The 23,289-nt window shown below is 31.4% G+C and overlaps 2 protein-coding genes across 5 annotated transcripts in view; one reads left to right on the top strand and one right to left on the bottom strand.

The window, feature by feature from the left end:
• The first annotated feature begins 2,651 nt into the window (after positions 1-2,651).
• Positions 2,652-23,289, top strand: part of LOC105202982 (F-box/WD repeat-containing protein 9) — a 37,956-nt gene continuing 17,318 nt past the window's right edge. The window contains exons 1-6 of one of the 4 annotated variants that reach the window (XR_003269361.2): positions 2,652-2,737; positions 4,622-4,662; positions 4,738-4,828; positions 4,914-5,164; positions 5,297-5,561; positions 5,747-6,736. The gene's annotated coding sequence lies outside the window, so the exon portion shown is untranslated. Of the gene's footprint in view, positions 2,738-4,621; positions 4,829-4,913; positions 5,165-5,296; positions 5,562-5,746; positions 6,737-23,289 lie in introns of those variants that run through there. The other 3 variants (XR_003269362.2, XR_005574492.1, XM_039447911.1) reach the window with 3 other exon arrangements.
• LOC120357609 (secreted RxLR effector protein 161-like) lies at positions 20,806-21,567 on the bottom strand. The gene has a single exon (XM_039448453.1). It carries the CDS (start codon positions 21,565-21,567, stop codon positions 20,806-20,808), a length of 762 nt encoding a protein of 253 aa, XP_039304387.1.

Here is a 23,289-nt window from a genome sequence, read left to right as displayed (position 1 = left end):
TTCCTTCATAACATCTTCTGCTCTGTTACCTTCTGGCCATGTAATAAAAAGAAGAGATAATTTGGCAATTGCTTTAGATACTCTTCTTACAGCGCGTAACGCTGTGACTTTATTCACATTAAATTTTTCACAAATTGATCTATAAATAATTAAAACATATTATATTTACAAATTAACAAACGAGTATAAATATTTTAATGACGTACTAATACGAATCTGGAGTAGTCATTTTCCAAATTGCAATAGAAAATTGTTTTTCTGCCGATATACTTTTACGTTCACTCTTTGTTTTTACTAATAAAAGTTTTATTAAATTCAACATGAAATTAAATGTTTCATTCTTAATTTGTTTCATTCTAATGATAAAAAAAAAAAATTTATTTGAAAAATAAATGTGTGTGATGCTTACCGGACAATGCTGGAACCGGTAAAGTGTAAGAATAAGATTTCAATTTTTGTTTATATACACAGAAGCATTAAAATCCTTTATTATTGAATTTTAGCGGTTCCAGCAAAAATTACGACCTGCATAATCTAACCTTTATAGCATCTACAATTCAGACTTTATTTTTTAACATGAAAAGAAAGAGGGAAAGTAAACTGTGCAAAAAATTTAATTAAAAAAAACAGGCTTATTTATTTAAAAATAAGACATACCAAAAATGTCATTGAATAACTCATCGTTGTATAATGGTATAATAATTTCTACGTAGTTTCTAGCTGTAATATTAAACGTTTGCAATATTTGTTAAGATACAAAATATTTTCCAATTCATCATAATGCAAATCACTTTCATCGTGAAAAAATAATTCTAATGCAATTATTTGCAAATATAGTAAACATTAAATTAATTTATACGACACTTTGAAATGTACGCAACGCTCACTCAGGTCACTAATGCTTACGAATCACAAAGAACGATTTTACTAAAGCACGTATAAGCGCTTTGGCATCAAATAAAACGATTGAAAATAGCGCTCATAAGCGTAAGCGCTTATAGCGCGTGAGCATCCAAATCACGATGGAAATAAGAAGTTCTTACTCCCACCTTGATACAAATATCAGAACGCATCCGATTATCATAAAATTGGGTCATTCGCCTGAGTTCATGAAAACAGGACCGACGGAAGACTTATCGGGGGTATACCGTAATTACCACCGGAATTTTTCCGGGTGGTGAATGCAACACCCGGAATTTTCAAACAATGTGATTTAATTGTTTTGATGAGAATGCTGCAAGTGAATCTGAAGAGCAGTTTCGCATAATTATTTTGAACATTTACTCCGAATCAACCGACAATCTTAATATCGAAAACTTATGGATGATTTTACTTCCAAAAATTTGAAGCAAACTGCTGTATCAAAAAATTTGCTTTATCAAAAAATAAATCTTCACTGTTATTGCGTTCAAATGTTTATATATATATATGGTTTGTAAATTGAAGTTATCTTGTAACTAAAAGTTTACCAAACTTACAATTGAATCTGAAAGTTGCTTTTATCCATAAATACATTATCCTACAATTTAAAAAAAAGAAACATTTTTTCTTTTTACCTTTTTTAAAGATCCTACTTCCCCCCCCCCAATCCCCCCGCCAGACCAGTCAACATCCGGAATAAATCTGTTCAGCCGACTCTGTATGGGAAACTTTTTCGGCGCAAACAATCGCCGAACTTGGGCACACTACCTTTTCTTGGAAGGACTCTAATCCTCTTGCCTGAAATTCAAGATAATTTCCCTCAGGGCCGGCTCATAGGCTATTGCCTAGGAATGATAAGGATGAGTGGCAGCATTTTACCTTATTGTTAGAATAATTTTTAAAAAATTGCAGTTTTACGCGAATAAAAACATTGTTTATCAATTATTAGATTCGAGTTGGGGTTTCGTGATTTTTGTTTGTTTTGAGTTGATTTGTGTATTTTTCCGATATACTTATTCTTGCACCAACACGCTTAAAATGCGAAAAATAATTAAACGTTTAAAATAAAGTCGTCGTTAGATTCGAAACACCGGTAAAGTATTTTTTAAGGCGACCAAAGGAAAATTTTCTTAAGAAGAATGACGACATTGTCGATTGTTCTAGTTTCATGTAGAATAATAAACACGATCATTCTGACAGGAGTAAAAAGCTATTTAAAAAATACTCAGAGCATAGAACGTATAAAGTGCCTTAAATTATTATATATTGAAGCAGAGCTTAATCGCGAAATGGATTATAATTCTATTATAAACGATGAGTTTGCTGTTAAGAAAAAATATAAAGTTCTATTATAATAAATAGATATTTTGTCTACAGTATATAATATCTATCTTGTATGTAATACACTTTGCAATTTGTTAATATGTATAATATTCTGATAAAACTAAACAAATTAAAAATTTAAATTAAATTATTTTGTTCATATTCGGTTTACATGTTTTATCATTTTAACTTTTGTAATTATAGTTAATCTCGCGATCATACTTTTATATATACGTATACTTATATTGTATAGATACGTAAAATAAAACGTAAAAAGCATCAGAATATAGAATTCAATTAATTTAAATTATATTTGTAGCTTGAGTATGGGCGACAAAGATTTTGTAGTTCAGTTGCCTAGAGACAGCCCTGATTTCGGATCGCCGCCGATGAGAGTTTCGTTGTCCTAAACTCCGCAGTAGGTGTTAAACCGTTGAAAGGTTGCAACGTAAAGCCAGAGTTTAATGAGTGATCACCAAAGTGCAGGACAATAGTAAGTAAAACAATGCTTTTCCCGTTATTATATATACTGTCTTGTTATTGACTTGTGATTACCTTAATTTATGGTTCATTATTTACATAAGCGGTCATTAATTCCTTCCTCGTGCATATCCATGTGCGCATGCCATGCATTCATATAGGATATATACGTTACATGCATATGAAAATATAAGGAGAAAAGGACTGCAGGGAAGGCATTAATGACCGCTTGTGTATAGAACTTATTAGGAGCACCGATTAATTTTGAGAGATATTTTGCAAAAAATACATATTCATTAAGAGAAACGTTAAATTATACTTTATACAAAATAATGTTTGTCGCTAGCTAGAACTTTACACAACTTTTCTGGCAATAAGTGAATTTTGCGGTAAAAAAAAAACGTTTAAAACTCACAGAATTGGTATCATGATTTTAAACAAAAGACAAAATTTCTCCACGCACTCTCTGCGTTTATACCACGGACTTAGGAGAAGAGAAACGGAGCACAAAGTTCTACTTTACGCAAGGGGGGTGTTCGTTCAGGCATGCAGGGGGAACCGTTCTCCGCCATATCAGTTTCCTAAAACTCACACATAGATATGTGTCAGTGACATCCCACTTGCGTTGTATTAGTATGATAGCTATAAAGATTGATTAAATACCCGATTCGTCGTAAATACTCGACCCAACCATTCATCTTATTCATCAATGTTAATTCACTATTTAAAAATAAAAATGATAAAATGCATAGTACTACGATGTTTCATGACAAATTCTTTAGAAAAATATAAAAATAAATTTTAGAAAGTATTGACACAAAATATAAAAATTACTTTCCACAGCTAAAAAATTATAATAATCTTATTAATACGTAATATTTTATTTTTATTAATATAAAAAAATATTTTCTTTGTTGATACTACTGATGTATGTATTTGTCGATGCTTTATTTATTTAATACAAAAAAGAAAAAAATTATTTCAAATTATTATTTTTTATTTTATCAGGGTTTATTTTTTAGTTAGTTCTTATATGTAAAATATTATTTAATACGTTTGTTATACTAACTTATTACATTGCAAAATGTATTATATATTATTAAATAATGAAAAAAGTTTATTGTAAAAGAATAACAAAATTTTGAACTTTAATATTCTGTACTCTTTATTTCACACATATACAGAGTGATTATTAATGAATGTCTTCATTTTTTTACAAATGCGTCCTTCTATGGTAAAAAGTGGAGACATTCATTAATAATCACCCTGTATACATTACATATTCTATGTGTGCGATCCCAGAAACTAATAAGGCGGCCCCCCTCACCCCGCCGCAAACGTGCCAAAACCCTCTAGGTTATACATTGTCCTTCTATTCCTAAGTCCGTGGTTTGTACAGTCGTGGACAGTATAGTTGCGACACTTTTATTACGATGAATTTCCGAACGCGCAACTATACCGAGAGATGAGCACGATTGCGACTATCAAGGTTAGCGCGAAAGGTCAAACGTTCATATACAAGGTGTACGAAATAAGATTGGTGCACCAGGAGAAATTATAAGATAAGTATAGTTTTGAAATAAATTTTATAAATAAATATGTGCATATTTTTTGTATTGATCGATTTTGGTCTAATTAAGGTTATAAAATTGTCATTACATCAACAACAAGCTGAAATACTCAGACGTAGTTAAATAAATTATAACTGTAACAAATATTAAAAATTAAATTTTTAATAATTTGTTGCAGTTATAATTATAGTTTATTTAACTACATTTAAGCATCTTAGGTCATCGTTGTTGTAATAATGAATTTATAAAACTCAATCAGACCAAAGCCGATCCAATACAAGAAGATGTGTTATTTATTATATAAGCTAACTTTTTCTTTTTTGCAGAAGAAGTAGAGAGCACACCAGGATGAGACATTGGAAAAAAAGTATGTAAGATTTTATTTTAATTATATAAAATATTTATCTATTTAATTTTTTCTTAAATTGACAATGAGTGCCAGGTCATTATGGACTATGAAGTGCGCCCGGAGGTACCCTCTGAAAATTCTACTCTGCAAGCGATAATTATTTTGTACAGAGAAATACACCAACGTAAGTCTTTTGAAATGTACAGATCACATTTCAGATTAATTATATTGCTATTATGTCAATTATTGTGTTAATCTTATACACGCAGTGGACAAAGTTAGTGAGCTTTATGAAGCTGTTGCAAAGTTTGATCCAAACAAGGAAGAACTCCTAACGCATCTCTCCACGTCATATGTTCGCGTTGGCGATTAAAAAAAAAACAACAGCAGGCTGCTCCTCTACAAATCAACTCATAAAAATCCATATTATTTCTGGGCTGTTATGAGTATAGCGATGCGAGCTATTCATGCTGATCAGGAAATAGCAAAAGGAGTTATCTTGCTTTGAGCGGAAAGAATGGTTAGTATATTAATTGCTTATCATTATCATTGTAATTGCTTGTTTAATACATAAGAAATTATTAAATTATTCAAAACTTGTACATAAATTAATATTCCATCAATTACAATTTTTTTCTACGAATATATTTAGGTCCTAAAATTAGTAAGGGAAAGAAAAATAGAAGCGGAACAGGAAGTGCAACTTTATGTGATATTAGAACTGCAAGACAAAAATGAAGAAGTATTGAATCTACTGTCCAGTCTTTTAGCTTCATATGTCTTAGTATATACCTCAACGAAAGTGCGATCGTCGGCGCAGTTTGCCGTGCTTGTGCAGTACACACAGAACCAAGCGCACAATTGCATAAGAAAAATGAGAAGAAATATAATAAAAAAGTCGAGCCAATGAGACTAAGGTAAATTTTTTTACATTGATAATTGTAACATTTTAATATGTAGTAAAGTATATCGTACGTAAATAAAGTGTCATCATGTATAACTTTCTTATATAATTTTCTTTGTTACACTGTTTTATAACATATTTGTTCTGTAAAATATTTATGGAACTCCTGTATAATTTTTATTATTCATTGTTTTACAGACTTGGAGAGAAATAGCTATATTTCTGTCAGAAAGAGCCAAAAATTTAGATGCGGTTCTAACAGAATTTGAAAAATGTGATTTACACACAGGATTAGATGAGAAGGATGTTACGTGTCATTATTATGACACGTGGACAAGCAAGTGTCGAACAAACCTGCGTGTTGGTTCCGAGATCCCTCAAATCTCGTTCCCAATCCATATTAAGGCTTTTAAGTAATTTAAAAAATTGAAACTATTCGACAGTATTTGTACAAAGGACATCTGTATCCGTCTACTTTTCATAATTTTCAAAAATGACTTGAGAGTTCTGTACATAATTCTTAGCTCCAATTCAATTATACATAATGAATGAATGGTTCAATGCTGATTAAAATACTTGAGCCTACTTTCATTTTTATGAAAAGCAGTTAACTGCCATTTTGGTCAGTTTATAACTGATACATTCTTTAAACAATTAACAAATTGTAAAAGTTAAAATATTTCTGAAATTGTGTAATTTTCTGCATTAAAGAAGACACTAATTTTATCGATTTAAAAAACGTGGTCTACTTACGTGCTATTTTTTCATAATATTTTATGTATTTTACATTGCAAAAAATTTTAATTCGCGCATCGATCAGCATTACTTATTTTACGATTTCTATTCATTTAGACTTTTCAAAGAATAACGCTCGTAAATTGCATTTAATTATATTTTGTGACATCTATATGTATATATAAATATGTAGTTTCTTTTTCATAATTATATAAATTTATTATTAAGTAGTTGGTTATTAATTGTTAAACCATTCTATAGAATCGGTTAAAAATGAATTGCTAACTGGAAAGGAATAAATTGCTTATACCAGTGCAGAGAAATATGTATGTATTTATTTTTTTATAATTATTTTACTTAAATTGATAGAATGATATATCATTGATTGTATCGTTGTTTATGTTAATAAACATACATATACGTAATTAAAAATAAAGAATTATAAATTTTTAACCATTTTCGTTTACTGGGTAACGTTCGTTATCTTTATTTAGGTATCTTTATTTACATTAAATTATACATGCATTTTTATTTTTTGATGCTTACTTTTATGAATAAAGAATGAATATTTCAAAAAAAAAGATTATCATTTTCTGCCTATTAATTTATCATAAAAGGATTTAAAATTACGCACTTAAATAAGTTATTTTTATTATTAATTATAGATTTAAATAATATTGCACTCGAATGAGTCTATCATAATAAACAGACTAGAAATATATTTCTTTTACGAAGCAGTTTATTGTTACTTTTTTAAGATTAGGAGGTATGAATTGGGGTGTGGATCAAATACAAAAAAAAAATACATTATTGCAATAAAAATATTTACGTTATTATAATTTTTGTCTCTCTTAGTTTAACAATAGTTATAATTTTGTTAACAAGATAGTTTTACATACAACATTGTACATAACAATTTTTTTAGTAAATATTATATTTTTAACACAAATATATTTAAAATTTCAAAAACATTTAATAACTTTTGGAATAATAATATACGTTTCAACTAGTATATATAAAAGAAATATACATGTATATGTATTCTTTATGATAAAATATATCAAATTTAATACAAATAAATTTTAAATTAAAATTGAACAATTACAAATTTTTAATCATATTCCGTTTACCGGATAACGTTCGTTGTCTTTATTTAATACTTTGCAAACAAAAATGAATTCGAAAGATTTAAAATGGATTCAAAGTATCAAGAATTTGAATTTGGCTATTTCAACACGAATCCGTTTCTATCCAATTCAAGTTTAAGAATTTCTCTAATTGGTTTAATATATCAAGTGGGATTAAAATTACGAATTTTTTACTTTTTTAAATCAAAGAAGGTTATGCGGGTCGTATAATCCATTTCAATCCATGAAACGGGATTGAAATGTAGTGATCTTTATGTGTCCACTTGCTACTTTCCAATCTAGAGGAGTTTTTTTGCAGATCGTCCAATCCATTTAGTCTATAACAGACGATTGAAATGATTTAATTGCTGTCTTTTAATCCAAAATGTATTCAAAAAATTAAAATGGATCACAATTTTTCAATTCATTTTCATTTACTAGAGATCTACAACGAATGGCTTTTGCTTTGTCAACTCTTTCATGCCAGATTCAAACTACATTTATTCTCTTCACACACTGAGCTTTATTCATTTCAAGAGTTTAAAATACAATCATTTAATAACTCACTCAAGCAATCTAAACATCAACCAAAATTAACTCTGTAAACACCAAGTTACATGCAATACAAATGTTATTTGTAATTTCCTACTCAACAATGTAACTATTATTTAATACATTCATTATATAACAGTTACATACAGTATATAACAGTTGTTGAGAGGGAAATTACAACTAACATTTGTATTACATGTACTTTGGTGTTTCTGGGAATAAGGAACGTGTTACACTTAATATCTTGTAACACTTCCATTGTTTTCAAGCACTGTTTTAACCTTCAGGGCATAGATGCTACTAAATTTTGAAAATATTCGGGCCTTGCGCTGAGATCCTCCCATTGATCAAAAACATGTTGCGCAAGTGCCTCGCATGTGCGCCAAACTTGAGGGTCCCACTCTTGAACCATAATGCCTCAAAGGTTTTCATTAAAATTCATGTCAGGGGATTTGACTGGCCAATTCAACGTCCTAAGTTTGGGTTGTGCAGCCAGCCAATCTTGAACAACTCTCGCTCGATGCACTCCTGAGTTGTCTTGAACGAAATTAACGGGAACGCTAGGAAATGTTTCCTCAACGTACGGCGGCATTACATCAGATAATATGCGGATGTACTCTTCACTGTTCATATGTGGCGTAGTGCGCACTAATGGTCCACGACCATGTGAAATCGTACATCCCCAAAAACCTAATGTAATGCGCCCACTTGGTTATTGAAAACGGATATTTTCCTCAGCGTACCTTATTTCTCTCGTTCTCCACAACGTCACTCTTCCATTCTTATCCGTACTAAAGACTTTTTCATCAGAAAGAATTATTACCATCCATTCATCGTTCCATTCTAAATGCTGCCTAGCAAAAGCCATCCGTTGTTCTTTATGTTGTGGGCTTAATGTTTCTTTTTGCTTGGAAATGTGATGCGCAAACCCATTCTTTTGCCATCTGCGTTGTATGGTACGCGCTGAACAATTTATTTCAATCGCAGCTTTCATCTGTAACATTAAAATTTACTGATAACTAAGCAAGCTAAAAAATTATTAGTGATTTCTTTAACTATAGTTTACAGCTAGCAAACGGAAATAGATTCAAAGTATTTAAAATAGATAGAAACAGATTTAACACAAATCAAAAATTTGGATTCGATATACTATAGTGACCACACGAGTCCATTTCTATCCAACTAAAGTTTAAAAATTCTTTGAAACCATTTTTTAATCAATGAGTGAGATTAAAATTATGGGATTCTGACTTTTTCAACTTTGAAAAGTTATAATAACTTTGGTTCCAATCAATATTTTTCAACAATCTTTTTTTCAAATAAAAGTTTAGAATTTCAGAAATGTGTACTGCGTAATTAACATTGCCGAAAAATAACTTTTGCGTAGTTATAAAGGAAAAATCATTAAGCAAAAGTGAAAAATTGTTCAAAAATCTAAAGAAATACTTCTAACTTTTTTAGATTTTATAACATTTCATCAGGAATTATAAAACGAAAAAGTTTAGAAATTATAGAATAATTCATAATTAAGTAATATATATATGAGAAATATTATTAACCAAAGACCAAAGTTTAGTAAGGGCATTTCATTCAACGGCAATGCTAAAATCGAGGTACCAAAGACTAATGCTACCAACAATAAGAACTGTAGAGCCAATTTCATCGGTGAAGTCAATTTTAAGTTTTAAGTTTAATGTTGTTTTTACTTTGATTTCAATTTTAATTTTGATTAAATTTTGATTTTGATAATAATTACAACCTAAATCTAAGTAGAAATTAGATTATAATTTGGAGTAGGATAAAGTTACCGATTAAGTCCAAAGGCAAAATCAAGTTTCAATTTTTAGCGTTAGATTCAACTTTAAGTGTGAATGTAATTTCAATTGAAAGAGCGATGTTCATGTAAGCTGATTCAAGGTAATTGAATTGACAGAAAAGGCAAATAGATTAAAATAAAGTAAATAATAATAATATATATGAAAAATATTAAGAAAAGATGTAGACTTTCTGATTATTCTGACTGAAAATTATTTCAATTTAATAAATCTGAGAAAGTTATACAATTATACAGAAAACTAGAAACTTCCGCAAAATTATGAGAAATTCAGAGGAAAATTTTCACCATAATTCTTAAATTTCTTTTATTCATATTTTCTCACGTACTTGTGAAGATGATTGGAAGCCGTCTTGTCTAATAGTATTAACAATTTGTTCATTTTGTTCTTCATTGGTACATAACGGTCGGTCAAGATGTGGCTCTCGAAGTACATGGCTTTGAGTTGCATTTTTATGTAAAATTCTGTACACTGTACTTCTCTGAAATAGAATACATTTTATTGAAAAAGACAAGAGGATAAACACATAATTCTGTAACTTGAAAACTTGCAGAAATATTGTTCAAAGCAACTGAAAATGTTTGAAATCTTTCTAAATTGTGGTCTTCTGATATAATAAACATTTTTGGAGTATAACATTAACAAAATTAAAAGTTGCTTTAAAGTTAAAGTACTTCAGAAATAATTCTGGTGAAAACCTTTCTCATAACTTTTGAATACCTATTGAAATGTTTTTCAGAAATGCTCAGAAAGTTTACATCCTTTCTCAGAATATTTCATACATGTAAATTTGGAAATATTTTGAAATATATAATATTCTACAATTACTAAAAAATATTTTTAACTTATGATTTACATTTTATAACATTTCCAAAAATTATAAAATAAAAAATTTTATAATTTTTAGGATATTTCATAATTATTATGTGAAAAATTCAGGGAAAAGTTGCAGGCTTTCCGTTATTTCTGAAAAGTCAATTCGTATAAAAAATCTGCTAAATATAAAATCATACAAAAATTCTGAAAATTTATGTGAAAAAGTTTGAGAAAAATTTTCACCAGGGTCTGCTTAAATTTTTTATATTTAAAGGCTTACAAGGTTCAATAAAAATTATAAAATATATTAAAAAGGCTCAATAAAAATTGAACTCAAAATGCAATTAGTACTTTTGTTAAAAATTTAATTTATTATTTGTAATCATATTGTTACACTAAATAGAAACATACTTTCTGAAATGTTTAATAAAAAAAAAGTGTAATAAATGTAAGAACGTTATTTTATTAACAATAAAACAAGGAAGGGCAATTGAGAGTCAACGTAGTTGATGCGTATCCATAAAATTATTGACGTGCATCAACAATATTGAAATGGATTTAATTCACATGCACATTGCACAGTCTAGCTACTTCAGTAGGAGAGAGTCCTACTTTTGAAAAAGCTAAAATTTTGCTTCTTGTCTTCTGCGACGTCGCATTTTTGCAAAAACGCAAGTGACACATTAGCATAATAATAACAAAAGGCTAGATCTACCTTCACGCTATTGCTTTTTGTTCCATCACTATAATAGCCAAATTTAAATTCTTGATTTTTTGAATCTATTTTAAATCTTTTGAATTCATTTTTGTTTGCAAAGTATTAAATAAAGGCAACAAACGTTATCCGGTAAACGGAATATGATTAAAAATTTGTAATTGTTCAATTTTAATTTAAAATTTATTTTTATTAAATGTGATATATTTTATCATAATAAATACATATACATGTATATTTCTTTTATATATACTAGTTAAAATAGTATATTATAATGTTAAATATTATTTAAAAAATTATTAAATGTTTTTAAAATTTTAAATATATTTGTGTTGAAAATATAAATTTTGATAGTTATAGGAATGCGCGGGGACGAGAAACAAACCGATTAGGGCTTATCGAACTAGATAAACACTTTTATTCAATTGTGAAATACAAGCTGTGTATACGGAACGCACATGAGTGAACGCGGTTAAAAAGGCGCGAACCGGTAAAAGTAACTATAATAGGATAGGAATGTCCACGGGACGTCCTAAGGACGTCCTGTCGGGACGAGCGGGATATCCTGGGAACTACCGGTTATAGTCCCGAAACATCCTGTGTACGTCCTGTGGACTGCCGAATGAGCTCATTCTTGCTTATAGACATCCTGTGGACGTCCCATCGGGAGTCCTAAGGACGTTTATCGCAATCCTCGGGATACATACGTATTTCAGGACCATTTTAGGATATTTAAGGAACATCCGCATAAATATATTATATTATTACACTACACAATTCCAATGAGCAAAACAATGTTTTAATAACATTTTAAAAAACATTTTTCGCAAAAAAAATCGGGAATTTTTTCTCGAAAATTTCCAAACGGTCACCCATCCAAGTTGCGACTCCGGTGAACGTTGCTTGACCTCCGTGATCGCTGCGAACTGGATTCCTCGTGATAATCTGTGAACACTTTATTCTAATATGTGTATATAACTGATAGATTAAGTAAATTTATATTATTGAAAAGATGAACTATGTATAATTAAACCATATTATTTATATAAACATATATAAAATTATAGTTTTTTTACTGATATTTACAAATGCGGATTAGCATCTGGAATAACTTTTTTGTTATTATTGGTTTAAGAATGCAACTAGAAAATATGTCAATATAATACAATAACTAAATTAAGTATGAAAAAATTTTTATTAAAAAAAACATTTAAAAAATATTGTCTAAAATATTCATTGAGATGTAGATTTCTTCATTCATAGATCTATTTTGTCTATTGATACCGTTATAAAATTCTTTGATATAATTAATATTTGCCCTTACTTTTTGTATCTGAATGTATAACCATTTATATTAAAGAATTTTACAACAATTGCAAAGCTGTATTTTCCGCTAAACGCAGCCAATTTTTGATGATATATGAACAGCGGCTTTAAATCTTTATATTGTTTGAAATTGTGAAATTAACATTTAATTATTATATATCAAAGAAATTTTTTTATTTTTTTTATTCATTAGGGATTAAATATGTGATTAATTATTTAAAAACAATGTATAATTTTAAGTTGATCTTTATGATTCAGAGTAGCTGTCATATGTATTATAGGCCTGCTTTTTATTGCTGAAGTAGTGCACATTCTGCGTTAAAAATAATATTTAGGTATATGTTTAAATTTGATGAAACCAAAAAGAAAAAGCTAGTGCAGTCCAATGCAGCAATAAAAAACAAATCCTACTCGTATATTTAATTTTCTGATACAATACAAACGTTTTTTTTTTATTAAAACAATTTTATATGTTTAAGTGTGATTTATAATAAAAACTTTCTTAAATTCTTTATATACATACTTAGATATTATATGTATATAGTCTGGATTAACCCTCCGTAGGCAGTCTTGGTCTTTTTTGTTTAAAGCAAAATTCTTAATCTCAAATTTTTTTGCTCAAATTCAAATCTTTATTAAATAAAAGTTTTGACATTAAAAGAGTTAGTAATTTGATAATGTAGAAATGCGAAAAAGTATTATAACCGTGAATTTTTCTATTTTCCCTTAGCTTTTCTAGTTTGTGTCATATGACACAGAGAGACGGTCAAAGGACGTCCTTAGGATCGACTTAGGATTTGAATGACCTACGGACGTCCTTAGGCTTGGCTTAGGACTTAGACGTCCCAAGAACGTCGTTTGAATACAGTGTGCTGTGTGGACGACTTAAAATTACGCCCAGTGGGTATAATGTAGGCTGTATATAGAATTCCTTTAGTTTATTTAACATTGCTCAGGAAGTCCTGAAATTTTCATCCTAGTATAATATCCTAAGTCCGTCCCATTATTGTCCCGGGACATTCAGGACGAATTCAGGATCATCCCGAGGACGTTTTGTGCTATTAAGGTATATGCATGAAAGCTATAGACAAAGATACGAAACCGAGAAATGAGAGTCAGTCAACGAGCGCTGCATGCGTTGCGAGTGTAAAAGCCCCAACAGACTCGAGTGTAAGTAGAGGGCGCGAATGCTTCAACTCTAACAAATTTACTACAAAAATTGTTATATACAGTGTTGTATGTAAAACTATCTTGTTAACAAAATTATAGCTATTGTTAAGCTAAGAGAGATAAAAATTATAATAAAGTAAATATTTTTATTGCAATAATGTATATTTTTTGTATTTGATCGACACCCCAATTCGTACTTCCTAATCTTAAAAAAGTAACAATAACCTGCTTCGTAAAAGAAATATATTTCTCGTCTGTTTATCATGATAGACTCACATTTGAGTACAATAATATTTAAATCTATAATTAATAATAAAAATAACTTACTTAAGTGCGTGATTTTAAATCCTGTATGATAAATTAATAGGCCAAAAATGATAATTTTTTTTTGAAAGAATTATTCTTTATTTATAAAAATGTAAGCATCAAATAAAAATGCATGTATAATTTTATGTAAATAAAGGTACCTAAATAAAGATAACGAACGTTACCGAGTAAATGGAAATGGTTAAAAATTTGTAGTTTTATATTTTTAATTACGTATATATATGTTTATTAACATAGACATTAACGTTACAATTAATGATATACCATTCTTTCAATTTAAGTAACATAATTATAAAAAAATAAATACATACATATTTCTCTGCACTGGTATTAGCAGTTTATTCTTTTCCAGTAAACTATCATTTCTTAACCAATTCTATAGAATGGTTTAACAATTAATAACCAACTATTTAATAAAAAATCTATATAATTGTGAAAAAAAAACTACATATTTATATATACATATAGATGTCACAAAATATAATTAAATGCAATTTACGAGCGTTATTCTTTAAAAAGTCTAAATGAATAGAAATCGTAAAATAAGTAATGTTGATCGATGCGCAAATAAAAATTATATGCGATGTAAAATACATAAAATGTTATGAAAAAGTGGCAAGTAAGTAGACCACGTTTTTTAAATCGATAAAATTAGTGTCTTCTTTAGTTCTGAAAATTACACAATTTCAGAAATATTTTAACTTTTACAATTTGTTAATTGTTTAAAGAATATATCAGTTATGAACTGACCAAAATGGCAGTTAACTGCTTTTCATAAAAACAAAAGTAAGCTCAAGTATTTTAATCAGCATTGAACCATTGATTCATTATGTATAATTGAATTGGAGCTAAGAATTATGTACAGAACTCTCAAATCATTTTTGAAAATTATGAAAAGTAGACGGATATAGATGTTCTTTGTACAAATACTGTCGAATAGTTTCAGCTTTGTAAATTACTTAAAAATCTTAATATGGATTGGGAACGAGATTTGAGGGATCTCGGAACCAACACGCAGGTTTGTTCGACACTTGCTTGTTCACGTGTCATAATAATGCCACGTAACATCATCCTTCTCATCTAATCCTGTGTCTAAATCATATTTTTTAAAATTCTGTTAGGACCGCATCTAAATTTTCGACTCTTTCTGACAGTAATACAGTTATTTCTCTTCAAGTTTGTAATACAATAAATAATGAAAATTATATTGGAGTTCCATAAATATTTTACAGAACAAATATTTTATAAAACAGTGTAACAAAGAAAGTTATATAAGAAAGTTATATATTATGATATTTCATTTACGTACTATATACTTTACTACATATTAAAATGTTACGACTATCAATATAAAAAAATTTATATTGGTCTCATTGGCTCGAATTTTTTATTATATTTCTTCTCATTTTTCTTTTGCGATTGTGTGCCTGGTTCTGAGTGTACTGCACAAGCACGGCATATTGCGCTGATCGGCATACCGCACTTTCGTTGAGGTATATATGAAAAATATAAAACTAAAAGACTAGACAGTAGATTCAATACTTCTTCATTTTTGTCTTGCAGTTCTAATATCAGATAAAATTGCACTTCCTGTTCCGCTTCCATTTTTCCTTCCCTTACTAATTTTAGGACCTAAATATATTTATAGAAAAAAATTGTAATTGATGGAGTATTAATTTATTTACAAGTTAACGAATAATTCAATAATTCTTTTTGTATTAAACAAGCAATTACAATAATAATGATAAACAATTAATATACTAACCATTTTTTCCGCCAAAGGCAAGATAACTCCTTTTGCTATTTTTTGATCAGCATGAATAGCTTGCATCGCTATACTTATAACAGCCCAAAAATAATATGGTTTTTTATGAGTTGATTTGTAGAAGAGCAGCCGTTGTTTTTTTCTAATCGCCAAGACGAACATATGACATGGAGAGATGCGTTAGGAGTTCTTCGTTGTTTAAATCAGACTTTGCAGCAGCTTCATAAAACTCACTAACTTTGTCCACTGCGTGTATAAAATTAACACAAAAATTGACATAATAGCAATATAATTAACCTGAAATGGATCTGTATATTTCAAAAGACTTATGTTCGTGTATCTCTCTGTACAAAATACTCATCGCTTGCAGAGTAGAATTTTCACAGGGTACCTCCGGGCGTACTTCATAGTCCATAATGACCTGGCACTCATTGTCAATTTAAAAAAAAAATAAATTAGATAAATATTTTATATAATTAAAATAAAATCTTACTTATCTTTTTTCCAATGTCTCATCCTTGTGTGCTCTCTACTTCTTTTGCAAAAAAGAAAAAGTTAATTTTAATTGATAAATAACACATCTTTTTGTATTGGATAGGCTTTGGTCTAACTGAGTTTTATAAATTTGTTATTACAACAACAATGACCTAAGATGCTTAAATGTAGTTAAATAAACTCTAATTGTAACTGTAACAAAAATTTAAAATTTTAATTTTCAATATTTGTTACAGTTATAATTTATTTAACTACGTCAAAGTATTTCAGCTTGTTGTTGATGTAATGACAATTTTATAACCTTAATTAGACCAAAATCGATCAATACAAAAAATACTCACATATTTATTTATAAAATTTATTTCAAAACTATACTTATCTTATATTTTTTCTTGGTGCACCAATCTTATTTTGTACACCTTGTATATGAACGTTTGACCTTTCGCGCTAACCTCGATACTCGCAGTCGTGCTCACCTTTCAGTATAGTTGCGCGTTCGGAAATTCATCGAAATATAAGTGCCGCTACTAAACTGCCCACGACTGTACTATTCTTGAAAAATAACAATTCCTTATATATGCATACTATATGTTACATCCAACCTTAAAGAAAGGAAGGCTATCTCTCAAAAGATGCCTGGGACTTGACGAAGGCAGGAAAGAATGCAACAGAAACTCTTTTTATACTCGTGACCACACTATTGTAGTGGGATGTCCGGCATGAGCCGAACGCACTTTTGATGATTCCGAAATTATGCGTCAACGTGTAATGACACGCTTTAACGCTTTTTCAGAATCATGCGATCGTTGGTCCTAATTTGAGTCAGAGACTTCAATCTCTATAACTCGGGATCGGACCGAGTGCAATCTTTTTAAGTCGGGAGGTCAGTGTGAGTACGAAATGGGTTGATAAAATAAAATTTTACATTGAAGCTTTTTTTTTAACTAAAATTTAACATATATTCTGATACTTGAAATTTACATACGTAAGGTTTCTATAAAGTTGTTCAAAAGAATTAGCAAAACCAGGTGTATGCATAAGTTTTTTCCGGTTTTTTGGTAAAAAAAAAACACGTAATTTTCAAGGGAAATTCATTTTTTTTTATTCAAAATATTGGCCATTGGCTTCTACACATTTCGCCCATCTTTCAAGTAATTTATGAATACTATGGCAGAAAAACTGCTTGTCTTTTGCGGCAAACCATTTGTCGAGCCATTTTCCAACTTTCTCGAAATTGCTGAAGTGGTGCTCTGCGAACGCGTGCCCCATTGATGCGAAGAGGTGATAGTCAGATAGCGCCAGGTCTGGGGAGTACGGCGGGTGCGGAAGGATGTTTCATCCAAGAAATTTTAAGGTGTCTTTCACTGGTTTTGCTGTGTGAGACGGCGCATTGTCGTGTAACAAAATCACTTTGCCATTTCTTCTGGCCCATTCCGGGCGTCTTTCGATTAATGCGTGGTTAAAATTAATCATTTGTTGGCGATAGCGTTGTGTATTAACGGTTTCGCCGGGCTTCAAGAGTTCATAATACACAATACCGCTCTGGTCCCACCAGACACAGAGCATGGTCTTCTTGCCGAAGGGATTTGGCCTTGGTGTTGATGGACCGGCATCGCCACGTGAAAGCCACGATCTTTTCCGCTTCGGGTTTACAAAATAAATCCATTTTTCGTCACACGTCACAATTCGATTCAAAAATGATTTCTTTTCGTGGCGTTGAAGCAGCATTTTTCAAGTGACTTTGCGATTTTCCATTTGACGTTCATTCAAATTGTGTGGAACCCATTTACCGTGTTTATTGATCTTTCCCATTGCTCGTAAACGTCTGCTAATTGTTTCTTGTGATAGATGTAATGCTTCTGCTAATTGCCGTTGAGTTTGAGTTGAGTCATCATCCAATAATTCCTGCAATTGCTCGTTTTCGCATTTTTGTGGTCTACCAGAGCGCTCATTGTCTTTCACATTGAAATCACCACTTTTAAATTGTCGAAACCATGTCTCACATGTTCTAATCGATGGAGCGTGTTGACCATATGTTTCTACCAGCAAACGATGACTTTCAACAGCTTTTTTCTTTTGATTAAATAAAAAAAGCAATACGTGCTGCAAATGTTGTTTTTCAGGCACAAAACTCGACATGATCACTAAACAATAAAACAAAGACGCTAGTTTTTAGCGAACTCAACTTGTGTGTATTTGTAGTTCTATGTCAGACGAACAAAATGACGTATGTGTCAAATTAATACGCTGCGTACTTTTCGCTGGCGCCATCTATTAGTGAAACCGAAAAAAACTTATGCATACACCTGGTAAATACATAATCGGTTATTGTTATTTAATAGAAAAAAAGAAACAATATAACAAGGTAATTATTATTAATTAAAACAGGAGTACGTAATCAGTTAGCTTATTTAAAATATAAAACGATTAGGTAATGATTATTCAGAAGATTAAAATTTAAGTACATTTTTAATATCGGTAAGAAAATCTATCAAGTTAATATTATTTTTGAGGTTTAGAAACATTGAGAATTACAGGATACTACATGATTAGTTATCAAGAATACAATTAATTAATTACGACTACTTGAAGGAATTAATATTAGTGTAAATTATCTATTATTATAAGTATAGTGTTTAATTGAGAAAGCTAAGCGGTGCATATTGAAAATACTGTATGTAACATTTACATTGAGGATTATTGAATAATTGATTTAGAAATTATTCATATTGAATTAACATTGGTATTACAAATAATTAATTTTAAAAACTTAAACTATACGCGTTATTATGTGTACAGGAGGAGATGGAATTAACTTATTTTTTAATAAATTCGTTATTATGCGTTGAAATTCATATTTTAACTATTAAATCAAATCGAAACCTAAGATTTAAGAATGGAAATAGAACATTTACATTTACATAGAGATTTGAGAAATATTTAGAGGGAAAGTCGGGAATTGTTTAAAATGAGAATTGCTGTATTAATCCGAAATAAAAATAATAATATTGGGAACAAGGAGCTGGGACATGAACGGCTGTGATTGCTTATTAGCGATTGATTTTTGGCAAGTTGAATGAAACATTGAAGTAAAACCAAAAAAGAGGAAAAAAAAGACTTACTTATGGTAGCAGAGAGATGACGCGTTTTCTGATTTTTGGAGATTAGAGAACGATCTTGAAACTAGACAGTCTGCGTCTCGCGCACAGATTCTAAGTTCAAAAACGATTTTAAAAATAACGCGCACAGCTTTGACTTTAGACTGAGAACAAAAATCTTAGATCTTGAATCTTGAAAAATAAAAGTGATAATGACCCGGAGTGTCAAGAAGTTGCACATTTTATAGAGTTTAGAAAAGGGCGTGGAAATGATTTAGTGGGTAGGATGGAGATTTGATTGCGTAAAGCTCTTTTGAGCCTTTTCCTTTTCTTTGGAGATTCTTTGCTATCAAAATTTTGGGCTTGTTCGTTGGATAGTTCACCAACGCTCACTACCAATCATCTTCTTGGATGATCTCTCGTTGGCTAATTTTCCATCTTCTCCTGATTGTTCTTAATTTTAAGAGGGGCGAGCAGTTGCATCACCCAATCGCCTAAGGGATTCGTTATCTTACGGTTTTTCTTCTTGGAACGTTCGGTCCCGATTTTTATATCGTCGCGTCCGTTTATTTGGGACTAGCTTTCCATATGGATCATCTTTCCGTTCGTGATGAAACATAGGTTCGAATAAACAAAACCGGGATTGTAAGTTTTGATTTTATAGTTTTATAGTTTCCGTCCGGCGTCGCGACTCAATCTTATCTTTGATTGTTGCCAGACTTTAATAGCATTTAGATTTTCTTTTTTTCTCTCGAGTCCAGGCTTTGTTTGTTCATATGGATTATTGTATTAGGATAGGCCGTTGTTTGTAGTTTTGTCGTCGCACGATTTTTCCCTTTTGCTTATTTAATGGACTTATTGCTCCGGATGCCATTATATATTCCAAAGACAAACTTTGATTTTTTTTATAGTAACCGGGTGATAGTGTTATAAAAGAGAAATCGTGGAGTTCCGGATATAAGTATTATAAATTTTACAAACAATTTTTTAACTTGTTTCGCGTTTCATATTTTGTATGATGAACGCGAAAAGGGAAATCGTGAAATCCTTCGGATGTAACTGATAAAAATTGTTAACTTCGGTAGTGCAGAGTGAGACACACGATTATTGGTACAGAGTATATATATTTGGCAATGATATACAAAGAGGTTTTTAACGTGCACTCAGCAGCGTGTGTGTGTGTCCGTAAGTAAGGAGACGAAGCAAGAGAGACTTGCTCGGGCGCAGGCACGCAGCGTGAAACAGATCGACCAATCGATCTAAGCCTCTATGAAATAGTGCCATCACAACAGATAACTACGGCGAGGAACATTCATCTCCAACACCTCCTCTTGTTCCCGACGTCATTCTCATTTGTCCAAGACATCTTGAAATCGTAGGCCAAGGTAGAGGTTTTGTAAGTAAATCTGCTACCTGATTGCTTGAAGATACATATGTGACATGAACCTTCCCAGCTTCCTGTTCCTGTCTGATGCGATGAAATCGAACCGCAATATGTTTGGTTCTTTTATGGAACTCCGGATTTCTTGACATTGCTATAGCTGCTTGATTGTCCACTTTCAACTCTGTTGACTTTGTTTGCTCTATTCCAAGAGATTTAACAAGTGTTCTCAACCAAAGAAGTTCTTTTAATGCATCCGAGATCGACATGTATTCCGCTTCCGATGAGGAGAGTGCTGTAATACGTTGTAGACTCGATGACCAAGCGATCGGTCCACCATGAATAAGAAAAACATATCCGGACGTGGATCTTCTTTCTTTCAGTTCACCAGCGTAGTCGGAATCGCAATATCCAATCAATTCATCTGATAATTCTTTGTGGAAATACAATGAGACATCGATCGTACCTTTGAGATACTTCATAACACGTTTCACTGCCTTCCAGTGAAGCTGTTGTGGATCATTGGAATATCGGGCAAGTTTGCTCACTGCATACGAGATATCTGGTCTCGACACTGTAGCAATATAATTTAAGCAGCCAGTTGCTTCTCTGTAGGGAAAACGTTTTTCCTCATCTTTTGTTTCCTTCAGTTCAGTTGACTCAATAGATGAATTCATTGGAGACTTTACAGATTTACAGTCCTCCATTCCAAAACGATGCAACATACGTGAAATGTGAATCCTTGTTGCTTGATACATAGTGTCCCTGTCTCTCGATTTCGAGCTATTTCCATTCCAACATAACACGTCGGCTCATGACACGTAACTTCGAATTCTGAGATCAACAATGAAACAAAGATACACTGTGTTCTCTTCCTTTTACATTCTATCAAGCCGTCATCAACATATAGAGACAGTATCATCCAATCATCTGTATAAGCTCCCTTCACGAAGACACACGGATCAGCTTCTGATCGCTTAAAACCATGAGACATAACAAAATCGTTGAATCTATTATTCCAATTTCGAGAGGCTTGCTTGAGTCCATACAGTCCTTTCTTTAAGTGACAGACACGACTTGATCCATCTTCATACCCCTCCGGCTGTTGCATATAGATATCTTCTTCCAGTGGACTATTCAAGAAAGCTGTCTTCACATCAAACTGTACAAGTTCCATGTTGTATTTAGCTACGATAGCTAAAATTGCTCTCACCGATTCATAACGTACCGGCGAGAAAGTCTCAAAATAATATATGTCTGGCTAAAGCCTCGAGCAACTAATCTCGCCTTATAACGTTTGATTGTTCCATCGGACCGCAACTTCGATTTATAAACCCATCGACATGAAACTGTAGATTGTCCATCTGGTAACGATTCAAGTTCCCAAGTTATTCTTACGTATGAACGCCATTTCATCATCCATCGCTTGCTTCCAGTAGTCAGAATCATCTCTTGAAATTGCATCTTCGTAGGAGATTGGGTCCAGAGATACTTTCATTGCAACAATACGAACTGACTTATCCGTCCTATCTCGCAGCACTCGATCTGATGGAAGCACTGGTTTCTGATAAGACCGTGATCCTACTGGTCGTCCTCTTTTCTTTTGAGGTTCAGGTGAAACTTGAATTACTTCTCCTTCGTCTGAGTAGAACTCGTCGGTAGAGTCATCCTCTCTAGATAAATCTTCAAGAGTTTCTTCTTGCTTGAGTAATTCGGTAGAAACCTCCTCTTGCTCTTCGAACATTAGCGGAAAAAGAACTTGCTCATTCGTATTCGTTACATCCTCTATTGTTACATCGGCGACTCTTTCCACAATCTTCTTTTCGAAATCAAAGACCCGATATATCTTGTCAGTATGACGATCATATCCAACAAATATCATCTTCTTTGCTTTAGGATCCATCTTATGTCTCGTCGAGTCAGAAATACGAACAAAAGCTTTCGCCTCAAAAACTCTCAAGTGAGTTACCTCAGGCTTCTTTCCATACCATTCACTATATGGAATTGTAGTTGTAACTCCTCGGTTTGGTACCCGATTACGAAGGTATGCAGCCGTTCCAACAGCTTCGGTCCATAACAGATGACGATCCGTTTTTGAAAGGTCAGCGTTAAATAACAGCGATCGAGCAGTATCACATAGTGTACGATTCTCTCGTTCTGCCATACCATTGCACTGTTTTACATTTGGTGGCGACAGTTCGTGTGTAATGTTCAGCTCCCGTAGGACTTCCTTCACCTTTTCATTTATGTATTCGGTTCCGTTATCAGTTCTCAACGAAATTGCTTTTCTTCCAGTTTCCTTCTCTGCTGCTAGGAAAAATATCTTTAGAATACTTGATACTTCTTCTTTTGATTTCATGAAGAAAACTCTGCGATAACCAGATGCCTCGTCCTTAAGT

The sequence above is a fragment of the Solenopsis invicta genome, chromosome 4 (genome assembly GCF_016802725.1).
Source record: "Solenopsis invicta isolate M01_SB chromosome 4, UNIL_Sinv_3.0, whole genome shotgun sequence".
NCBI classification, from domain to species: domain Eukaryota; kingdom Metazoa; phylum Arthropoda; class Insecta; order Hymenoptera; family Formicidae; genus Solenopsis; species Solenopsis invicta.
Note: the sequence above shows the minus strand (reverse complement) of the source record. Positions and strands in the feature narration are given on the sequence as shown.

Coding starts and splice junctions, on each gene's coding strand:
- LOC120357609 (XM_039448453.1), bottom strand. CDS start 21,567: ATGAATTCATCTATTGAGTCAACTGAACTGAAGGAAACAAAAGATGAG.